Source organism: Netta rufina (genome assembly GCF_964035555.1).
Source record: "Netta rufina genome assembly, chromosome: 5".
Taxonomy (NCBI): Eukaryota; Metazoa; Chordata; class Aves; order Anseriformes; family Anatidae; genus Netta; species Netta rufina.
The window spans coordinates 31,220,859-31,243,959 of NC_140128.1; the positions used below are offsets into that span (position 1 = coordinate 31,220,859).

The following is a 23,101-nucleotide window of genomic DNA, read 5'->3' on the forward strand; positions in this document are numbered from 1 at the left end:
GGATGGAACCAGTTCTACTTAAGAAACTCCTATTCCAGGTGCTATTCTATAGAAAAAAAAAAAAAAAAGTAGATTCCAGTCAGAAGTAGCTGACAGCAGTGTGATGTTTACTAGGCTACTTTGTTTTACAAGACAGCACTAGGGGAATGTGTCAAGAACACTCCATGTATGTCAGCATAACTGCAGGGCCTTATAGTCGCAAGGCAGAAATCTGTTCAGCTCCATACAAACATACTTCAGAGGTTACAACATGTACAAATCTGGCAATGAATAGGTAAAAGCCCCAGTCTCATTTCAAGTTCAGCTCCTTCTACTTGATAGCTAAAATCCCATTTGAAATACTAGTTTTCATCCTACAGATTTGCAATGCTTAAGGCATCCATAGGGCAAAGCCCCTCATTTGGCAGGTTTCCCATTGTATAAGAAAGAAGCAACTCCCCAGGTCAGACAGGCATGAAAGAGTAGGCCATCCACTTTGCAATATTATGCTGTGGGCTTTTTGCTGGAAAAATCTATGCCCAGACATCCTGCTTCTCTGAAGTTTTACATTTATTTAGCAAGATTCCTTTGACTAGTCAAAAGATATATAAGAATAGATGGTGTAGTTAAATATGGGAATATCAGCAACAGTACAATTGGAAGAAAAAGATGCAGTCAGCATTGCTATAGAAAACAAAGCTTAATGTTTTTAGAAATATTGGAATTAGATACTAAGTCAACATTTCTGTTGTTTACATAATCATCAGTGCATATGGAAACCTTTCAGTTACAATGTTAGGCTCCTTTGCTACCTTGCAGTTACAACAGCTACCAAAAGTTTCGTAAAGCAAAGGGGAGAAAACACCATGGTAAATACTGATTGCTGGTGCATTAGTCCTGGATTATCCAACTTTCTATCAGGAACAGAAGGGTATTTGTCCCAAGGAAAAAAAACCTAGTTGACACCCTCACATTTTAGGTCACAGCAATAAATATGTGCAAGTCATTTAACATAACATTCTGTACACTTCAGCACTACACTTAACCTATTAGTAATTGTGCATTACAGTGGGTGTGGGGAGATGGGAGAAGTGACAAACTGCTAATTTTCTTTTCATGCATAACTATGCTTGCATTTTAGCTTGGGAATTACTGAGGTAGAAAAACATAAAATATACGCATGGATTGCTAAATGGGTTATTTCAGATCGATTTCACTTGCTCTCCATTTTTTTCATGGTATTCAGATACACTTCATATATTTATTCAATTAACATTCAGATAGTGCACTGCTGTTTCAAGTGCAGCAAAGGTGAATTAGCATCTGCAAGTCACTGCATTGTGTTAGCCACAAATTGTTTCACAATAGAACCTTCAGAGGAAGAAGTTTTGCAAGTTACTGCACAAGCAACATGTGCTGCAGCTCATAGTGTATGTAGATGTTAGATGTAGCCCTCTGTTAACAGGTTTAAACTCATCTTTCATCTAGTATGCTAGCTTGAATTTCATGGTTCCCCATAAGCTATCACGGTCTAAGCATGCCCATGGGACATACAGTACTTGCTCAGTAATTACATGCTCAGGTGGTCTTAAACATTTTTTCCCTAAATTTTGGAAGTATACTAGGGCAGCTCCACCATTGTATGCAGAGCGCTTCTTCCAAGCCACTCCCAGATACCACTGTTCTTTCTCTCAACTAAAAACTGGTGCAAGTCTGTATCCCCCCCCAGCCCTTAAGAGCATTCTGTGAATCTAGTGCTCCAGTACAGAGAAAATACAATCCTAAATTGCTCTGTAAGTGAAATTGCATTGGTAGAAGATTAAATCACCAGATGTCATGTGACTAGATAGATGCCCAGCAAGTATTACCAATATTCAACAGGAAAGCTTCGTTTTGCCTATTTCCTTTAATATCCTCAAATGTAGTTCCATGCCTTACCAGTCTTTCAAAGAGATGGACCCATTTGATAGTTTGAAGTCAGGTGATGTTGATTATGCAGGGATGAAAACTTAGAGTGTTTAAGAAAAGGAAAGATCAGAATATTCCTCTCTTCCCAGCCACATCCCTTCCTGTGTAAACATCAGGAGTTCTGTGAAATAAAAATAGAAGGGAAACTTCCTGGTTGCATAGTAGCAACTAGTTCTGCCAAGTTTTTCAAGGACAGGAAATTAAACAAAAACACTTTAAGACAAAATAGTTCTAAATCACATTTAGTTATAGAAGTATGTATTTTGTTGTGCACAATATAGTTTAACAATCAAAAGCAGAAAGTGTAAACCTTCATTCTTAATAGAATCCAGAAATATAAAGATGCACAAGTGTTGATTACATTCCACAGACATGGGAAGCAAGCATCTACTCTACAGATGACAATAAAATGATCCAAGAAGCAGACTGTTTTGTTCATTAACATGAAGGCACCAGCTCCCTTACAGGTTTGGCTCTTGCTGCAAAATGATTATATTTAGCTAATCCTTAAGTTTAGAGTCTTGGCAGTTATTTCCTTGTGTGATGTGCATTGTAACATGAATATTCTGCATACCCATCACAGCATTCTCTCAGTCAATATGAGCGTTTGTGGCTGGAGCACAGGGAAGTCAACATGGACTTGCAATAGCAAGGAAGAACAACATTCCAAGGTAGCTAAAGATGCTACAGCGCAGATTTGCACTGTTCTAAGCAGAAAGCAGAACTGCTTTAGTATTCTGTTCCAGGAGACAATCACAGCTAAATAATGCATGCTTTGCTTTCATAATCAGCAGCAAGTATTCCTTCAATTAACCCAAAGTCTATAAGAAGGAAGAAAAAACATTCCAATTCCCTATGCTTTCCGAAGCAAGAGGCTGTTAGAATTTTACTATGCAATGTTCTTACAAGTACTTCTTTGCTACTCATGTTTTTAAGCATGTAGCCTTCGTTACCAATAGGGGTAGATAAACTTTCAGAATTCATTAGCTTTCCAATAATTACTGGATGCCAGACAGAAGCCAAGGCATGGTACTAAAATCCAGTCCCTGTAAAAAAAACACTCTGCCCTACATAAGACAGTCTACTACTGGCCTATTTACTATATGCAGCATCTTCATCCTTTGGTCAGTTTTTTTTCTTCCACAAGAAGTTGTGCTGGGAGCAAACTGACAATATACTTGTAACACTGATTGTACTTTTGAAAACAAAAACATTTAACATTGTTCATCTTACATTTCAGCAGATTAGTGTCATTTCTTCAGCCCTAGGACTTCTTATTAATAGCTACATAGATACCTGTGGACTGTCAAAAAACAAAGAAAACCCTGGGAGTAAGACTGGTTTTATCATAGTAAAACAGAAGTGTTTTTCCTCTTCATTAGAGGAAAGCTTTACCTCACCTGGTCTTCTATTCTGCAACAGATGAGGAACATTTTAGTTGTAATCAACTTGGAATATTTCCAACTGCCAGATCCAAAGTCTGTAATAATAAACTAGTCAGGAATTAATTTACAACTAGTTTATTTACAGCTAACAAACAGTTCTTACATACTCCAAGCTTCCTCCAGACTTACGACAAAGAAGTTCAATAATCTTTGTTTTCAGTAGCTTTAAGAAGCTCCCCTAAAGTCACTTTTGAGAACAAACTCTGCACAATCTCAGTCACTTTTGCACTGGAGAAAGACCAACTGAACTCCAGTGAGAACTGGCCAAAATAGAATCCAATATGGGATGTGAGAAAGCTGCATGCTTTTCTACTCAGTTTAGTTCCTTCCAGTTCAGATGCCTCATTCAAACACTTAAAACCTAACTTTTAGATGATGGACACAGTTTTCCATCAAAGAAATGCTTCAGGGAGATTTTTATTGTATTCTACTTGCATGCACAGAGAGTGTAAGATCAGCTATATAAACACATGATAATACTAGAAAAATGCAGCCTCCAAATGTCAATTTACAGTAAAGAAATTGAAAACTATACACCCCTCCAGTTAGCTTTACATTAAAGTTTTTATGTTTAGGAAGTGTTTTTAAAGCCCTCAACCCAGAAGTAGTAACCAGTGGGCCTCTTGAATGTTGTAGTCCACATGCTCAACCCCAAACCAGTCACGTGGTCTGAACCGTAAAGCCATAGTTAACCTGCTTAGAGATACAAGGCAGACAATACTCACCAAGTCCCTGTTTTAGTGAAGACACTCAACTTATGAGGTATTTCAAACAGTGCAAAGTGCCCTCCTCAACTTTCCAGAACTGTGAATTCATGTTACCCTGCTTATTCAACTTCAATAAAGAACTATTTTGGATGCAAGAAAAGGGACTGGGGGGGAATAAAAAATGAAAAAGTTCTCAAAGCCATGACATTTTTAGCCCTGAGCAGTTTAAGAAAGTGAAGGTAAATGAGTAGGAGGAACTTATGTTGACTGCTTTCTTGGAGTCAAGACCATGTTTACATGAAGCAGTACAAAAAAAAAAAAAAAAGGAATCCCTATAGAAAGGGTACTGCTTCGTTTTTCCCAGCCCCTCTCATTTCAGAATAGAGGAAGTTTCACAGATCCAAGAATACGGTGGCTCGCAGCTGGAAAGACAATGTCACTGAACAATGACAGACGGTTTTAATTTTCAATGAGTTTCTTTGCTCTGATGTTGGCTTGCTCGATGCGATCCCTGTTTGTATCTGCCTGAAAAAGACAAATTCATAGGTCATTTGCAAACTGCACGCAAAACACACTAAAAACTAAAACTGACAGGATATGTTTGAATTGCAAAGTATTATGTAGACAAAACAAGCAATTTTTGTAAGATAGAAGTAAATTCCTTTTATTTAAAATCATCTTAGACTGTCAATTTTATCATAAACAAAATTAGGAAAAAAAAATCAGTCTTTAGCTAACCCTCAAAACAGAGTAGCCTACTCCAGCAGGTCAGGGAGAATTTACAGAAGGAAGAGTTAAGGATCACCTCTCTCCAAGTGCTTGGACATCATGAGAACCCCTACAGAGAGGCTTCAATATTATGGACTAAGAGTAATAAATGAAAACTGAAAGTGACCTCTAGGCATAATGTTAGAATTGTTTTGCTAAGTGGAAATTCCCTGGTTTCCACCTACACATCCATACAGTGTCATGGTATCATAACAGCATGGTGTCTATAAGTAAAGCCCTTTATTTTATAATTGTTTTACTGCTACCAGAGCATCAGAAAAAGTCAGCCACTATGTAGGATGAACAAGTATCAAGATATAGTTTTACTGAATGGTATGATAATGGGCTTTGAAATACCCTACCCAGTATGCTGCAGGGAATGAGCAGTAGGGATAATAAGCACAAAGCTAGCCTTTCCTCTCACCACAAGGCATGGAACTCCTCAGAAGCTCTACCTATGGTAAGGATTAGCCATTTCACAAACTCATACTGAAATTAACTAGTATGGCAACATCGGCCATTCAAGCCCTTCCATCATATTTTTTCCTTCCTGCCCTTCACGTTGATGGCTGGGGAGTGGCAGAAACTTATTACAGAAATTTGTCAAAAACAGCCACACACATTTTGTAAATACATGGATTTAGCTAGCAGATACTCTTCCAAGGAAAAGGCAGTAATGTGTTTACTGTGGATATATTCAGACTATGATTGTATCATAACACTGCAGGCTGGGAGTCACCCAATCAAGTCTATACTTTCCCTGTGGATTGGACTTTTTTTTTTTTTTTTTTTTTAAGAAAATCCCTATAAACTCTCCTGGAATTAAGCTTAGTACTGCTCCTTGTTTCTTTATATGATATGGTCCTTTGGAGATTTACCCTCAACATGTTAATTCAGTTTCCACACTGTTCACTACATTTAAAAATGGTTATTAGCAGAAAAGAAAGAAAGTATGCTGAGACCATAGTCAGATCACTAGTCTCAAAGCCAGGAGCTGCATTTGGCATTTTTATTCCTCTTTTGTAAAGCAATTCTAATTTTAGATTACATTCCAAGAGTTAGTAAGATTTAACAAGCAAGATTTATTCAAACCACTAAAATGTAAGAGCATCAAGACAAAACAGGTGCTTGAAACTACCAGAAGAGGAACACTAATGCTAAAAATAATAATTTCTATTTGCAGTTGGTTTGACTGACAATATTCAGACCACTTTAAGTGCTAAAGGTTTCACACCACATTTTAAATTCTGATGAACTTCAGTTCTAGTCTTTTAAAATGTTTGAGTTGTTTCACTTAAGTTACCTCAGATGTGCAGTTTCAGAGAACAGTGAAAGACAATTCAGACACATCCAATAAGATCATGTTGATTGACATTAATACAACAAGTACTACTACTAATTACTAGTCAAAATTGAGATGCTAACATACGCACAAGCAGCATCTACATCACACTAACCAGTCTTGTTCTGAATATTTGAGAGCTGTTAATCCTACTAGGCTTTTCTGACTAGGCTTCTCAGTGGTATCTGACTTGTCTTCATTTTATTAGTTTACAGCAACGTGTCTACTTCTGCTTTTTTAAAATCCATAACACACACCATTCATTAAAGCTTTTGTTTCCCTTCTTAACCAAGACAACTGTAAAAGAGCTTCTGTTCATTTCAAAATATAGGAATTTCTGAAATATTACTAACTTCCTCATAAGTTGCCCACTGGAAGAAACCCCCCAAATCAGATTTGCATGATTAATCTATTTGAGGAAGTTAATCTTGAAGAAATAACAAAAACAGTGAGGAGTGGTGGCACAGAATGAGTTTTTTTCTGGCTGGGACTAGCTAACTTCATGTGCAAATGAAAGCAGACCATGTCCCTGTGCACCGCAAAAGCTATAATTTCTCATGGCCAGGCCTGCAGAGATTTTGAGTTAGGGCAAAGAAATACTCATGTCAGTAGTTTGGTTTATAGTATTTATTTTTTAAAAGAACTTCAAGAGTTTTGCTGTTGTTTAAAAAAAAAAAAAACAAAACAAAACAAAACAAGAAACAACTCTTCCCTACTACACACAAGAAGATACCCTGAAAACAAACATCTCGGTTATACTTACAAAAAAAGTTTATGCTACTGATCCAATATAATTTAGTTTCCTTCAGAATTAGCTGTGACCTGTATTTAAGAGCTGTATTTAAGACCTGACACTCTAATGCATTTGAGTTTTCAGCTACATACCCAAACACCAATTCTCTCTCTCATTCAAGTCATGACAACTAGAGGATGCTATCATCTTAATTGCATATTTTATGGCAATTACAGGTCAAAGACAGCAAGCCTTATCACTTATTAGTAACAATCCTCAAGTTGAAGGCAGAAAACACCGTTGACACTTACCTTTACATTTATCCGGTCTATTTGTTTGTTTTGGGCATCGATCTCATTGCCCATATCCAAAGCGATACTTTTCAAATTCCCAAGAATGTTTCCTACTTGAGTAAGATTTTCATCCATTTCATCTTCTCTGGCATCATTTGTTATCCTGTCCCAGTAATGAGAAGTGTTTCCATGAATCAAAAACTTGCTTTTCCTTACCCTAAAATTACTCTACTCTGTTAGATTTTTTGTTGTGAAGTCACCTGACAGGATATGTAGTAAAGCCACAGTATTCTCTCATTTAAAACAAATATATTTCAAGCAGACAACCCACTAAAAAGAAGGTTCTAAGCTACCACCTACTTAAAAATAGCCTTAGAATTTGAAATAGCAGCTACTAAAGAAAGTTTAAGACATTACCTCAAATGTATGAGTAAGAGTACTTGACATTTTTAACAGTCTTACTAGACACTAAGCACTAGAACTCCACAGTTCTCACTATAGAGCAAGGAAGTACAGGATGAAACACTACACTATTGAAAGAGTACTACTTGGAGAGGAGATGGCAAAGACTAATAGCTCCCCCAAGTAACAGTAAAAGCTTGCTATTTAGCATCTTCACTTGAAATATATCTGAAAGAAGCTGACAACTGCTAGCTTACAATTCCTGCATTTTGGACAGATATATATGAAGAAACAAACCGTGTAATATATCCACCACTTGGTCCACCAGAAGTCTGAGGTTGCTGCTGATTTATACTTCTTGGTTGCATGGATATCACATGATCTGAGTTCTCCATTCCATCTCCCCACGTTGCTCGGTATGCTTTGCTAGACTCAAAGTTCTTCGTCCTACTCCATTAAGAACAGATATTTGAACTGCTCCATCAGAAAAAAAATGGCATCCTGATTGAAGTCCTGAATTAATCTAGGATTGTCAGAAACATTTGTCTTGTGCCCCAAAGATATTAGATTTTGCTATAAAAAGCCTTGTCTAGATACTACACATTCTTATATCAGGATAGTACAAATATAACCAAGTTACTCTAGGGACAGTTGGCTAATCTTGTTGCAAGTGTTAGCACAAGCACAGTATTTCCCTTGAAGTAGGGTACTTAAACAGAAGAGAGGAAGCTTACAACAGTATCAGGAAAGCTTACATTGTCATAAAGTTGCATTTAGAACAAGAGTTAATCTAATGTGATGCTTAGGTACTTTTCAGGAAAAAAAAGCAGATGAATGAAAAAAATTCCCACTAATACAAGAAGCTACACTCTGCAAGGTCACCATTTATCTCTGTTTTGTTCAACAGTTTCCATAGCCAAGCCCTTCTTTTTAACGTTAACCAAAATGAACTTGAGAAACATAAAATAGCAGTCTTGCTTAAACAGTAATGGCTCCTTCACTCCGTAATTTACCATTACACTTTTACCAAACAATACAGGAGAAAAACAAGCAAGCCCACAGAACACTAACATGAAGCAATCTTAAGCATCACATATCTACAAAAACATATCTACAAAAGCAAGAGAGAAAGGGAATTAACAAAGAAGTTACCTACATCAATTTCTTGTGACCTCTACAGAACATATTTTGAGAAAAATATTCTGTTTGTTGTCACTTTCAAGTTTGGATAATCAAGACCCCACTGCTACTTTTCTGCTTCAGTAGAAGCATGTGAAAGGCAATATATATATATATATATATATATATATATATATATATATATATATATATATATAGTGTCTCCAGTACATCTAACTTTACAATTACAGGTAATAAATTTCAATATTTTTAGTGCCTTCAACATCAGTAGCCCAGATGTTTCATATTTGAAGAGGTGTGAAATTAGCTATAATAAAGAAATATCCTCTTCTCATTCCTTTGACATTTATCTTAACAAAATAGGAAGATACTTCTCATAGGAGCTGACCTGTGAAATACAACCTATTGTTAATACTTCAAGAGGAAGAAAAGGAGTCATCTTTCAGTTCAAAATGGAAATGTTGCACCCAGGAGAATCCTGAAGAAACCTGAACTACTCAATTCTAGCAGCCTGTGCCTATACAGCCTTAAAGATCTCCTTAGGTTTTCTGCAACAAGATTGAGCATTACATTTTTGTCTCATTCACGCTAAAGTTGCAGCAGATGGAGATATCTGAACACTTGGCTTTTGAATTAGCAAAGTATTCTGTGACAGAGGCAACAGTGAGGAATTTATTGAAGAAGCAGCCTGTAAACTTTCACATCTGATTTAGACCAGTAGTAACAGAAGTTGTTACTTAAAGTAAACATGACTCCTAAGAACAAATCTCATCACCTGATCATTTAAGAGTTGTTTAAGCTACTATGCATTCATATTTCTTGTGTTTTGTTTCTGTAAGAGTAAGGCAATCTATATAGCCTATCAAAACAACAAGGGTTCAAGCAGTTGGTCAAGCTTCCCACAGCCAATGCAATCTATAATAGTTGACATTTATTATTACAACACATCACGATCACAAGGAGACACGCGTGCAGATATCATGCACATGCAAGCACACATCCAGGAGAAGCATCACCTTAGACAGCTGGTTAAACATACATGCTGCACTAGTAAGACTGACCTTGTCCTAAAATCCGCTTTCACCAGTTAAGCGAATACAGCTTCTTATCCTAGTCTTCATTTTAAGAAAGCAAGCATCAGTGTTAGGAGAGAATGGAGAAGAAATAATAGTAAAGACCAGCAAACAGGTAAATTGGTATTAGTGCACAGATTATATTAGAGTACTGCTGGTATTTTGTGGTTTTGCAAAGCTTTCATGAATAAAATAGTGGAAGTGAGAAAAGGCAGTATTTCATCCATTAAACATTCCAATTTACTTTTTTTTTTTTTTTTTAAAAAAAAGGACAAACTTTGGAGATAGCCAGTTGGCAAAAAACTCTGACATCAACAGAAAATTTCACATACCAGAAAGTATACGAACAGCATTCATTTTCTTCCTCATTGCCTACTCCTTATCTAGAAAGTTTTCCTGCATATTACTTCCCGTTTTGGTACAATACTCGTTTGTGTTTTTATTCATATATTTGGAGTGCCTCAAGAGTTTACAGATCCTGAGTTTGCTCAGTGGCAATAAGCTGCATAATTAAATTCAGTGGAATTCAACAGCCAACTACAGGAAATGATGTGACTTACAGGAAACAATGTGACTGGACTGTGTGTGTTAAAGTGCTCGAAGTCCATCAGTTTGATAAAACTACTATAGAACAGTATGCACACCTATCTCGAGGTCAGGACAGAACTACCTGCTTTTTTCAAGATACAAAAGGTAAGATTTTCAGTCTTAGAAGCCACATTCTTACCTATCCCAAACACTCCCCTAGTATTTTGTTGGAAAAGCAGGTTCAGCTACTGCAAGTGATTTTTACTCAAGTTTCTACTCTCAGTTGATTAAGTTGTGTCTTTTTTCCCCTCATGCTAAAGAGCTAAAAGCAAACACACAGACAGATAATATTAATTACCACAAAACATGCATGCAATAGTTCGTGTAGTCACTAGTGAAATATTAAAGCTTTAACACCAACATCTGTTCTCCTACTCTCTTCATCCTTAGAGCATGAACTTTTAAATGCTTGGAGAACCAACACTACCCTCCTCCAAAACAAATATTTTTGCATGATATTGAATTATAACCTCGAATTGTCCACCACTACCAGCCTTTATGTAACTTGCAGAGAAGTACTTTTGAGAATAAATGATGGGGGGGAAAATCACATTTCTAAGGGACACAGGCATTTACATACAGCTATTTGTAGTCCAGTTTGGTCTCATTTGTATGTATGTTGATACTGAATAGACACTTCAGAATCATAAAATCACTTAGCTTTATGGAGATTAGGGTTCAAATGTGCAAGATGTTGCACAGTAGCTCCATTTACAGTGAAAGGTGCACAATATAAGGTCAGATATAAGTAAGCTTTAGCTAGTCTCATATGATTTTAAAAGTGTGCACCTCCACAAACCAAAACGAAGCTCCCAGAGATGCATCATTTTAGCTTTTATAAGAGACCAACACAACAGCTATTGGGAATATCCAAGAACTTTAGATCTGTGTAACAATTTAACCAACCTGTTACAAGGACAGACACAGAGCCCACAACATTTGTTGAGTTCTGTCAGTGTCTTCTCAGCTTCTCTCATGTCCTTATTTATTTGGTCCATGCCTTCTTCTATGCGATTTAGCTGTTCTAGAAGAAGAACAAGTAACCCAAATAAACACACATTTGGAGGTGGGGGTGAACTTACACTCCTTTCCAGCAGGAACTTACAAGATTCAGTTCCATCTTGATATAAAGACAAATGTCTTCTTTGCTTTCCTGCCTTCTGGAATTTCTTTTGTAGAAAGAGATTAAGTAATTAAGTTTTGTCTACTATATTAAAACCTTTTCTCCCTGTGCTCAGAACAGCCCTTCCGCTGTTGCTTTTAGAATAAATGCAGCAGTCCTGCTACTGTGGAAAGAAATGGCTTCAGTAGTACAGTCCACATCACATTCTAACTAATAGTTTCTCAACTACTTTAAATTTTCTTGTAAATGCTACAAATGTATGGGAATAGCCAGTTAATAGATCTCATTTTCAGAATCACAATCATGTAGATTGGAAAAGACCTTAATGATCATCAAGCTCAACCATCAACCTGACTTACCAAGTCCCATCACTAAAACATGTCCCTTAATGCTATCTCCACACATCTTAAATTCCTCCAGAGCTTGGGACTCCACCACATCCCTGGACAGCAGGTTTCAATCCTTGAACACCCTCTTCATGAAAAAATTCTTCCTAATATCCAATCAAAACCTCTCCTGGCACAACATTTTCCTCATATCCTATCGCTTCTCACCTACCTTCAGAAACATGTTTTTAAGAAGCCTTTAGTTTCCACAATTCTTGAATGATGATTTATTTTCTTACAAAGCTAGGATAGATCATTAGTGTTTGGGAAGAAGGAAGAACTCACCTCCTTGTTCATCCAGCATTGTAATCGTCTTGATGCCAACATCGTGAGACTGTAGAAAGAAGTTTGTGTATATAAACAGACTTCAATATACCAGTGCAAAATCAGGTCTCTGGAGTAAATTTGATAATTCAGGTTCATAATAAAATACTATACTAGGAATTACTTCTCTAATAAATTACACTAAGCTTCAAATTGGATCTTACATTACCCTGGTAACAGCATTACCTAATATACTATCTCAGTTTCTTTTAGATAACAGAAAAATAAAATGCATCTTAATACTTAGATTGAACAAAGAACTATCATACTTCACTATTTTTAATATTACAAATGATGAACAGATGGTAAGAAGGTACATGCAGAACTACTTTTGTATAGAAGCAGACACAGCCCTGCCCTCTACTACCCTACCATACCCTACTAAGCTGTACCCTCCTCCTCAAAGCAGGACGTTTTCACGCTATTCATAGACAATGTGAGCTAGAAGAAAAATGTGAAGTGCTATGAGAACCAAGTGACGAAATTGCCAACGCCATGACTGACTGACACAGAGTTGTATGAAATTGATTGCATTGATGTGTTTGGAGATTAGGCCATTTTGCTAAGTAGCCAAAAATGATATTGATCCTTCTGTGACCTTACTTTACATAATGTGAAAACATTAGGTTTAAATCATTCTAACTCCATGACATATTTCTTTAAAAAAAAAAGTTTGAGAAAGACAAAAAGTGATGAAGATCACTTTGTGATAGTTAAAATGCTGCTTTTCATACTTCAAATGTATGCAACCCTAGAGGAAAAAAGCTTCCTTACCTCAATGGCCAAGCCAAGAATCCTCCTTGTGCTTTCCAAAGACTAGGAAGAGAAGAGTTTTGAGTGTTAATAGCATATATCAGTCTCTGAAAGTGTTCTTTACTAGTTCATTGTAATAAGGCAACTATTTTACACAAGTTCATCAGTCTGCTGATATGTAATACATCTGTGTTGCAACTATCACCAACCTAGAGGTTAATTAGCCACTGTGGAAACTTTGTTTTTTCTAGTACTTAATAGTAATTTGCTATCGCATACAAAAGTCAAAGAAAATATTTTTATTTAACTAAATTTCATTAGAAAAGAATTAGATGCATGAAGTATCAACATGACTAAGAATCAAGCATAAGAACCTAATTTACCTTGTCTCAGTAATCAGGATTGGGGGCGGGAGGGGGGAATACTCACCAAACAGGTGGCTTTACAACTGAACAGTTTATTCCTGAAACTAAGAATGAATTTAGTCTTGGTGCTAGTATTTACTAAGTAAAGAGGTTTGGAACATTTGGCTATACTCTTGCAAAATCATCACCCTAGATTATTTTAAAAGATACTGTAATCTCGGCAGATAACTATTCTAAACCCAGACAGCTTCCTAAAATATTTACCTCATCGGTGACCTGGTTGGCCCGCAGATGAATTTCTTCAGCCGATAGCTCAGCCATGATGAGGAACTATCACTTGCAAGTAATTGAGTTGAAAGAGGATCTTCTCCCTGGAATAAGAGATAACAGACAGTATGAAGACTTTAAATAATTCTATTGGTTAAGTCAAAACAGCCCTTTATCAGTATTTTTTTATTTGCACTGAAACAAGACAATTCCAAGAACTAAGACATACACATCGCATTTTGCGTAACACGTGTTCAGAAGGCCCTGAAGGATTTGCTCAGCTGATATGATATAACCGAAGAGTTATGAGAAATGCAGGAACAATCAGTACATGAAATTGTTTCCTTCCCAAGGCCTGACTTCATAAATATTTTTGGAAAACTATCTATTGTTAGCTTAAGACAAAAATCAGGACACGGACATGTCTTAAAATAAAAAGCCTTTCCATGTTGGAAAAGCATTTGTTTACCCAATAATCTGGAAAGAAGTAGTTTTCTGAAGCATGTAAATTCCTAGCATGAACCTTAAGTGCTCTTCACCTTCTATGTGAAGGATTTTGACAACACAGTCAGAAGAGAAAGCACTAACACAGACCAAGCACCACCTAAAGGGATTCCAGGAACACTTTAGAAGTAGTTCTTGTTATGATATGGTGAATCCCTCCAGCAGCAGGAAGTTATAAATGGCATCTCCACAACTCTTGCAAATGTTTGAGTTCACTTTCCTTGTAATATGATGAGACCAAGATTTTTCTTTTGATATAATTCAAGTCCTAATACACTAGGATTTAACTTTTAGAGTAAACAGGAGATATATTTTTGCCTGAGGAGACAGCAGGAAAAAGCAAGTCAGTTGATAGATTGTGTATTGTTATCAGAGAAGTGTTTTTCAAAACCAAGACTGTGCATTTTTGTTGGAGGAATGCTAATAAAGCCAGTACTCCCAGCAATAGGAAGAACAGAAGTCACAACCTACATAAGATTTTAATAACCTGAAGTTAAGGAAATTCTTTAAGAGTTGTTTTTTTTGATCTTTGCTGTTCCACATCAGCAGCTTCTAATTAAATTCAGGTTATCCAGATACCCACTCCAAAATGTCCTGCTTGTATGGCAAAACCATGTTCCGTTTTTCCTTACGAAAACCATAGGCATAGCATTAGTAACTGCTCCTAGAAGGACAACTTCATCCAGATGCACCCAGCTGTCAGCTAGGGAACAGCTCCTTATAGGAAGTACATACATCTGATTCAATCCCATTTAACTGAAGTACTTCAGGCTTTGGAATGTATCAGCAGATCTGTCTTTAGCATCTGACATACCTCTTCAGTCTAAGACTCTGAGGTCTTTAAGTAGATGTCAACACTTCTTTTTCAATCATGAAAAAAAGCTTTCATAAGGCCTCTAATAGTTCAGTTCGCATTAGTCCAGTCTGACCATACAATCAGGAACTTATTAAGTTAGTACTAAATTAGAAGAGTTAACATTACATTTACTTAGAAGCAGGATGAAATTTTAGTTATATAGTTGGCATTGAACAAGCATTTCCTTACTATCCTGATTGCTGTCACTGTGTGGCACCTGAAGCAGGGAAGGCCTGGCCAAACCTGCAACAGTCAAATGCTTCTGCAGCTTGGAGCCATGAAACTCATGTCTTGTCTTAGAGAGCCAAAGGGATATCATGCCCCCACCCTGCAAGTGCAGCAGCTTCCCAAGAATCCCATTGTAATTGCAGAACAGGGCTGGACACGCAGCTGTATTCCCAGAGCAACCTAGAGACTTCCTTCGCAGCAGCCCTGCTGTCCTGCTTCTCTTTGCAGCTGTGGGGTCAGGCTACCCAGCATAAGCACAACTGCTGGCTCCAGGCTGTTACAGCCACCACTACACAATGCAGTAACAGTTTCTGTGCTTCTGAAGCAGGGTATGACACTAAATTAAACACTCAGCCATGTGTTAAACATTTGTTTATAAAATAAGATTTTAATGGGTAATAAGGCTCTTGCCTCTTTGAATAGATATTAGCAAATACATTGTTCTACTACCTTCATGTCATGACAGTGCCTGAAGTCTGAAGGAAGAGTGTAAACCTTATCTGGCCAGATAAGGAGTTGTGTACTTGGTTCAGTACTGTCAGAACGTCATCCTGTGTTGCTAAAGCCACAAGTTCATGAAGACAATAAAAACAGAACTGCAGTGAGACTGAGAAAGGAGAAGGAGACAAGTCAACACTTCCAATTCTCAAGCTAGTAGTTCTTGGTGGTATAAGCTGGAAGGTAACATATTACTGAGGCAATAATTAACTTCAGGACTGAAATTCACCCTGGGTTTGCAGAATTATGTCTTATGAAAGACAAGGCAATGCTGAAACACGAAAGTAATTACCTAAAGAGATTCAGTAGTTAGCTGAAGCGCTGCTTCACATACTAGTAGCTATCAAACTATACCTCCGAACTTCACCCTGCCTACATCACCTTTCTAAAAAACTAGTAATCCATATTTGGCACAAATAAGTTTGGGGTAATATTAAACCCAGAAAATATCAGAGGTTACATCTGGCACCAGACAGTTTGAAAATGTAAGCACTTGTTGCTGAAGCTACCAGTTTTATCAGCTCACAGATGATCTTTGCTTTCCTCTCGCTTTCTCACAGCTCTCTAAACAACTCTATTGCCAGAAAGCAAGAAGCTCTGTGGAAATCCATAGCATTTCCGTCCTGCTTTCCCTCAAACCAATGGTTGTTGTTCTTGCAGCTGTTTGCGAGTTGACCTAACACTGAAGAAATCCAGCTGCATGACACAGAAGAGAAAAGCCCCTCCACACAGCAGACACCCATAACAGAGCAAAACCTTCTTAACCCAGTCACTTTTAGGACGCCTCAAAGCTGAGTTATGCCTGCGCTTTTCTTCTGATGCTCACATTAGGATTCCTGTTGTGTTTTGCCTCTTGTGGGACAAAACACCAAAATCTGGAGAGACAGTTCACATACTCAATTAAACTTGCTAGTATAACTGACCTCTGTTGGAGGAATCCAAACTAAACCACTCAGACTCTTTTGAGACAGGAGTTCTGACATTTTTCACAGGTAAGAGGGTTCCAGTCATTTCTGGTCAGTTCGTGAGATCCCATGCCACTGAAAACAGCAGCACCACCTTCTGTTTCTCTGGACTTCACAAGAAGCTTACCTACCTTCACTTTTCAGCTACTGCCAGAGCTATATATAAGAGGCACTTCCTTCTTAAGATAGGCCTCCGCAAGCATGCTTTTTGAGTTGGTTATATTTTAATGCCTGTTCAAAGTTGAATATCCGGAATTGATGGATTCCAAAACAGGCTGTAATTTCCTTCTCCTGTTTGAGCTGGTCAGCCATGCTCTTGCAGACAGCAGTAGCTCTGCAGAGGAAGGCAGTGCCAGACAGAGATATTCCCTAGGACTCCTGATCACACAGTGGTTTGTAGCACCCAAACAAGCACGTGGGAGCAACTGAGAAGAAACCAATTATCTCCAAAAAAGCCTGTTTCCAAAGATGGAGAAATACACTCTGTAGCTACGTGCCTAATTGGAATAGTTGGAACATAGCAGGTGCCTAGCAGGTAGGGATGCTGCAAGATTTCCCTCAAGAAGTTAGCACCAAAGATTACGCAATTTTTACTGGCAGAGTAGTTCAGCTATCCCAACAGAACATGAGGTACATACATAAAGGATACTCAGGCCCCAGTCTTTCTGCCTAGAAAGCACTCAATGTGACTGAAAAGTTCCTGGCATATATTTTATCATAATATAAGACTTGCTAAATGCAAGCATTTATTTTTAGTATCAACAACATCCATTTTCTTCGCTTTAAGAAAAAACATTCTGCTATTTTAGTTTAGTGAGAAACAAATTTTAAACACCAAGCTAGGCATGCCTCACAAGGACCTACACATCCATTTGCAGTGTGCCTAAATACAAAGCAGATCTTCAGAGAAGGACGTGGAGTCAGCCATATTTGCTTTTTGTTATCAGCTCCTTGCAGTAGTTACTCAGCTACCAAACTGCAAGGATTATGGTGAAACGCATTCCAGTGCAACTCCCCTCGTAGCCCACCCCTGCTCAGGAAAACCTGGCACCTGGAAAACCTGACTGTGTAGAGCTGAGGCTGCTATCAAAAGCGTATTTTTTTGAATTAATGGGCGTCATGAAACTTTTCTACCAAGTTAGAAGACAACACAACCTTCAGCTTAATTATCACTGCCCTATAAAAAGAGAGGCTCATCGAGAAACAAGGGCAGCAAACAGACACAAGGCCTGCAAATAATAAGGATCTGCCTTCTCCTACATGTTTTACTTTGGAGACCGGGGTCAGGAGGAAGTTCTTCACATTTCCAGCTCTGACCACAAGCATGAGAAGACATTATCTCTTCACAAGTTGACGCAAATTGTGCTAAGATACTCTACAAGCTTATTGCTATCACCCAGAGCAAAACATTTTGATATTAGTTGAGGATGGACAAGCGTTAAATTACTTCTGTCACTTCAAGAAGAGGAGCAATGAGATAAGGGAAAGGAATGCATGTCTACACAGACTTTTTACCACCCCACTTGCTATGCATTCAAGTCAGTGGCTCCAAAAGCCCGGGAAAAGCCTTGAATTCACACTCTTACACAAAACGTTTAGGTTAGAGAAGGCTGAAGAAAAGAGATCAAAGGCAATTTTACAGAACAGTTTAAAACCCCAATTAAGCTATTCCTTGCAGAGGAATGAGTGATATGAGAGGTGCTTTGGGGCTTGTATTAGTATGGTGTCAGATCCATTCAAAGCATGATTGGCTTACACATCTTCACTTGGTACACACACATAAGGCACCTGAAGCATTTTAGTAGTTTCTTCATTTAACTGGAGTTATACCAACACTCAGTTTCCAGTATAAGCAGGGCACATGTATAAAAGAAAGCAAGTTGCAACCTTGCTTGTGATGTCCTCTGAACACTCTTTTCAGACTTTCATTCACAAGTAATCACAAGAAAAATATTTGTGAACACTTCCAAGGTAATAAAAGCTATAGCAGGCAATTTACACAGCTTGAATAAGTTTTTCTCCAGCACATGCTGCAAAGCAAATCTTCTATTTATTAGCTGTAAGAAAAAACAGAAAGTTTACTTCCTTGTTTCATAATAGTTATGGTATATTCAAGTAGTGCTATCCAAAGCACTCAAAATCTTTAAGTACGTTCTGACTTAGAGATCTTTATGAGTTTATACCAACTGAAAGCCACCAGAATGCCTACAGAAGTGCTTGTTGAGCCACAATTACACTGTTTGCATCTAGAAAGGACATCAAGATACCTACTGTAAACAGAAGTTGTTTTAAAACAGCATTCAGTATAGGAATATTTTAAAAACATCATTACAACTGGAGACTGTATGCATTTATTCCATTCCTCTGACCTAATACACTTCAAAACACTTTTATTTTGAAAGGGGGCGATTGTCAGAAGTGAAAGCTTTTCCTAAACCAGATGGATTTAACTTCTATTAGACCAGAAGTTGTTTTGATCACCTGTACTTTCACAAACCCATCCTGAATGGTCACAAGATTCGGCCCTGCATCTCTGGCAGACATGGAACAATTTTGTGTCTCCGACAAACCAAACACATTTTAGAAGCGTCAGACATCCATTGCCTTTACCAAATATCATAGATAAATTCCTCATTGTCTAGTGGTCCTCTTTATTTGAGCCTAGCCCATTCTAATCAACACCACAAGGTTTCCTCCCACACCGCTAATCTGAAATGAGAAATTAAGTTTCCCTTCTGAGCACAAGAGGATGATGATTTTAGAGGAGCTATTCCCAAGCCATGAATAAAAACTACTTCAGTCCTATGAAGTCTATGAAGTGTTCCAGCAAGACTCCATGCTTAATTCCTCAAGTTGTTCTTCAGCCTGGTATGTAGTGCAAGTTTCTTACAGTCTGGTATTATACATAACAGAGTTAAGCGGAAAGCTTTCATACATATTATGTCCGAATTACTCATTTTTTTTATCAAGTTGTGGTATGAAAGAATCCTATCCCTCCCCTTTCTGAATACCCACATTTGGTTACCTCTTCATTGTAGGCAAGTTAGAAATGAATTCTTGTACTTTATCCTTTTAATATAATGCCCTACTAAGCACACTAAAACATGCTTTCTATTGATTTTCTGTTTCCACATATACGAGTGCAAAGGAGGAAACATTCAATACCCCCCAGCTGATATACCTAAAACATGGGAGAGATGCAGCCTCCACCTCCTCGAGGATAACCTCATCAGAAAGGTATGAGCCAGGCGATGACATAACCCTGCCGCTCCAGCAGCTGACGGGGAGCCAGGATCTCCCCAGCTGTAATTTCAGCCATCGGCTCTGATACCGCCTCCGGTGATCGGGGATGCTCTGTCGGCTCCTTCACCGAGAAGGTGAGCTGTGCCCTTCCCCGTGAGGTAATACATTTAGGAAAGGCTATTTTTAGATAAAGACACCCATTATTTATTGGGTTTCTAGGCCTTGTTGTAGGGATTAAGAACTAGAGAGATTACGGAGTAGGTGGAACTTTTATTGAGGGTTTGTTCTGCCGTTGTGCTTTCAGAAAATTTCTTATCGCTAATTTAGGAGGGGTTGTTTATTAAAGACACTTCCTAAAACAAGCTGAGGAGTCACCCTACGCGTTACGACACCCCATACGGAGCGGTGCAGGGTCTCGGCACCGGGCCGGAGCCCTCTGCCCCCTCACGCCCCAAACCCAGCGAACAAAGCGACCTCATCGCCGGGGCTGAGGCAGGAGCCGGCCCCGCACGCTTCCTGCTGTCCCCATCGCCTCCCTCAGCGCGGCGCCCACAGCCCGGGCACCGGGAACGCCGCCCCCCGCGGTTATGGCCAAAAGAAGCGACCGCAGTGCCCCAGAACGCGCCCAGGAGGGAGACAGAGCCGGTGCCGCGCACCTACCGCCGAGCGGAGCCGTGAGGAGCCGTGCGGGGCCGTGCGGGGCCGTGCAGAGCCGAGCCTCACCCCGCCGCGCCGCCCCTTTAAGAGCCCATGCCCCGCGGAAGCGGGCGGCAGCACCGCCCATCGGCCGCGTAATGGAAGTCGCCCTTCCGCCCGGGCAGCGCGCCGCCGCCGCGACTACACTTCCCATCAGGCACCGCGGGAGATAAGGGAAAGCTTCCCGGCTCGCAGCGCGGCTGCCTCCTCGCGTTCCTATTGGTTGTGCTGAGGGTTTGCCCCGCCTCCCCGAGCGCCGCAGGTCTCCTGGGGGCGCCGCGCCGTTGGGGCTGCAGGGCGGCGGCGGCGGGGCCCGGGCGGGAGGGGGGCGCTCGGTGCCGCCGGGGATGGGACGGGCGGGCGGGCCGCTGCCCCGCCGGGGGCCGCCGCAGGTGAGTACCGGCACCGGGCTTGGTGTGGTATTTCCATGGGGGAACAGGATTTATCTCTGTATCGGTGCAATCTCGGTGCTGCGCTGCAGCGGGGCACCTCTCCCCGTCCCTCTCCCTGCAGCGCAGCTCTGCCGAGGCTTTGGGACGGGCAGGTGCTGAGGAGTGACCCGCAAGGAGGGGGTTGGGGTGTGACGGGCTTTGTTTGCAGGAGGAGCTCCCGGGGCCGCTCGTCTGAGGTCTCCGCTGCTTGTTTCTGGCTGTCTCTTAGTGGCTGCCTCTTTCAGCCAAGCCTCAATTATTCCATTAAGCTGATTGACTGCTTTGCTGAACTGATGGATCCTAATTTCGGTAATGGGTTTGCTGAGCTTTGAAAGTAGCTCCCCATTAGGACTGCAGTGTTTGGGAGTGAATGTTCAGTACCCTAGGGACAGTGAAGTTCAGCTTGTAACTTATTTACCTTAGGAAATAATTTCCAATCCCAAGCTGAGAAGAGACTGTGTCTCCTGTTAAAGACAACTGTATTTTTTTTTTTTATTTTTTTTTTTGCTCTTTGTTTGGCTTTAACCAATCAGGCAGTAAAAGGCAACTGTGTTTGCATCACTATCGCCGTGCATGTTCCATCATGGGCTGATTTTTGTATGTAAAGTTTTGTAAATAGATGCTATATAATCTAGCATTCCCAATTCAAGCAAATAGGTGGTTTTAGCCAAACTGTGTTAGTCCATCACTTGAGTCACTGGGACCAAATTTTAGGTAACTTTTAGCACCAATGACCGAAAATGTTATATGTTTGAAGAGGTATCAGCCAAATGCATCATAAACATGCAATCATGCAGGGCTCTGATAGTTATTCAGTACAAAGAATAAAATTATGTCATATAAATAAGTACTCAAACTATGTACAGGGATACTAAGATTCCTAGATAATTTCATCATTTCATAAAATGAAGACATTTTTCCATTGATTTTCTGCTTTATCTTTTAAAGATAAAGCTCATAAGATATCTGGAGACAAATCTAGCTTGATGAAATTCTTCTCAATATTTGGCACTTGTCTTCTGTGAACTCTGCCACCAGATGGTGACATAAGATTTGAGATGTTACCTGACTCGAGCGGATTATACAAAAATGAAAAAATATAATGCTTTACAAAAATACTTTTGTTTTATTAAAACAAACAAACAAACAAAAATTTAAAAAAAGGTATTATTTGTTGGGTATGGAATTTTTTCTTTTTTCCATCTAGACCTAGGGTATTCTATATTTTGATCCCAAATTCATGGAGCCCTGAATATTCACCACTGGAACAAAATGAATGTCTTTCAGAGGTGTGAAAATTTGGACAGACGCTTGTATTTCTCTTGCTGAATCATTGATGACTGCTAGCCTAATGTTTGGGATCCTTAGCTTGAATTTACTTGTCACTAAAGTTCCATATATTGACAAATGACCTGACTACCTTGGTATGAGTGCCTCAAATCACTCCACAGGGGTTTTTAATGCTCTGTTGTGACTGTATAAAGAACCCAATGAGTGATTAAATACACTCTAGTGCACAGACCTTTGTTCAGAAGTCTGAGTATGTGGTACGTAGACCTTTTGTTAGGGAGTCTTGAGTCATTTTGCTAAAGCCAGCTACCTGCTTCTGTGGAACTGCAATAGATAAGATGTGTAAAGCAGTCTGTTTTCTTTTCTGAGTACCTGTTCTTAACTTCCAGTCTGTGAAAGAGACGTAGTTTGCTCACCTGTGAAGGGTACCGTAATCTCAAATACGCAGGAAAGGGGAATAATTGTGTTGCTTCTTATTAAAACTTTGTCTCAATTGGTGTTTGAGGCTATAATGGTAGTAAAAGGCTCCTCTCCAAAGGGCAGTGGTAGGGATCTCAATTGGAGCAGTGTGTCCAGTTTTCCTTAATAGTTTTGTAGGCAATTTGGAAAGAGGAGCAGGAATTTTAGTACGCTCAGAAAATGAGGTGTTTGAGGAAAACATCTGAAGAAACAGTTTGGATAAGTCTGGAAAAGAACTGGGAATATAGGAGAAAACAGCAGTTGTCCAGGTGTGT

General features: G+C 39.2%; 2 protein-coding genes across 3 annotated transcripts in view; one reads left to right on the top strand and one right to left on the bottom strand.

The window, feature by feature from the left end:
- Positions 1 to 12: 12 nt before the first annotated feature.
- Positions 13 to 20,731, bottom strand: SNAP23 (synaptosome associated protein 23). The gene is made up of 8 exons (XM_084288545.1): positions 20,611 to 20,731; positions 13,654 to 13,760; positions 13,046 to 13,087; positions 12,233 to 12,281; positions 11,345 to 11,462; positions 7,935 to 8,084; positions 7,254 to 7,398; positions 13 to 4,624 (listed from the first exon to the last, which is right to left on the bottom strand). Exons 2-8 carry the CDS (start codon positions 13,708 to 13,710, stop codon positions 4,559 to 4,561), a joined length of 627 nt encoding a protein of 208 aa, XP_084144671.1. The 5' UTR covers positions 13,711 to 13,760; positions 20,611 to 20,731; the 3' UTR covers positions 13 to 4,558.
- Positions 20,732 to 20,996: 265 nt separating this feature from the next.
- The window catches only part of ZNF106 (zinc finger protein 106), a 35,644-nt gene continuing 33,539 nt past the window's right edge, over positions 20,997 to 23,101 (top strand). For both annotated transcript variants that reach the window (XM_084287790.1, XM_084287791.1), the window contains exon 1: positions 20,997 to 21,038. The gene's annotated coding sequence lies outside the window, so the exon portion shown is untranslated. The remainder of the gene's footprint in view (positions 21,039 to 23,101) is intronic.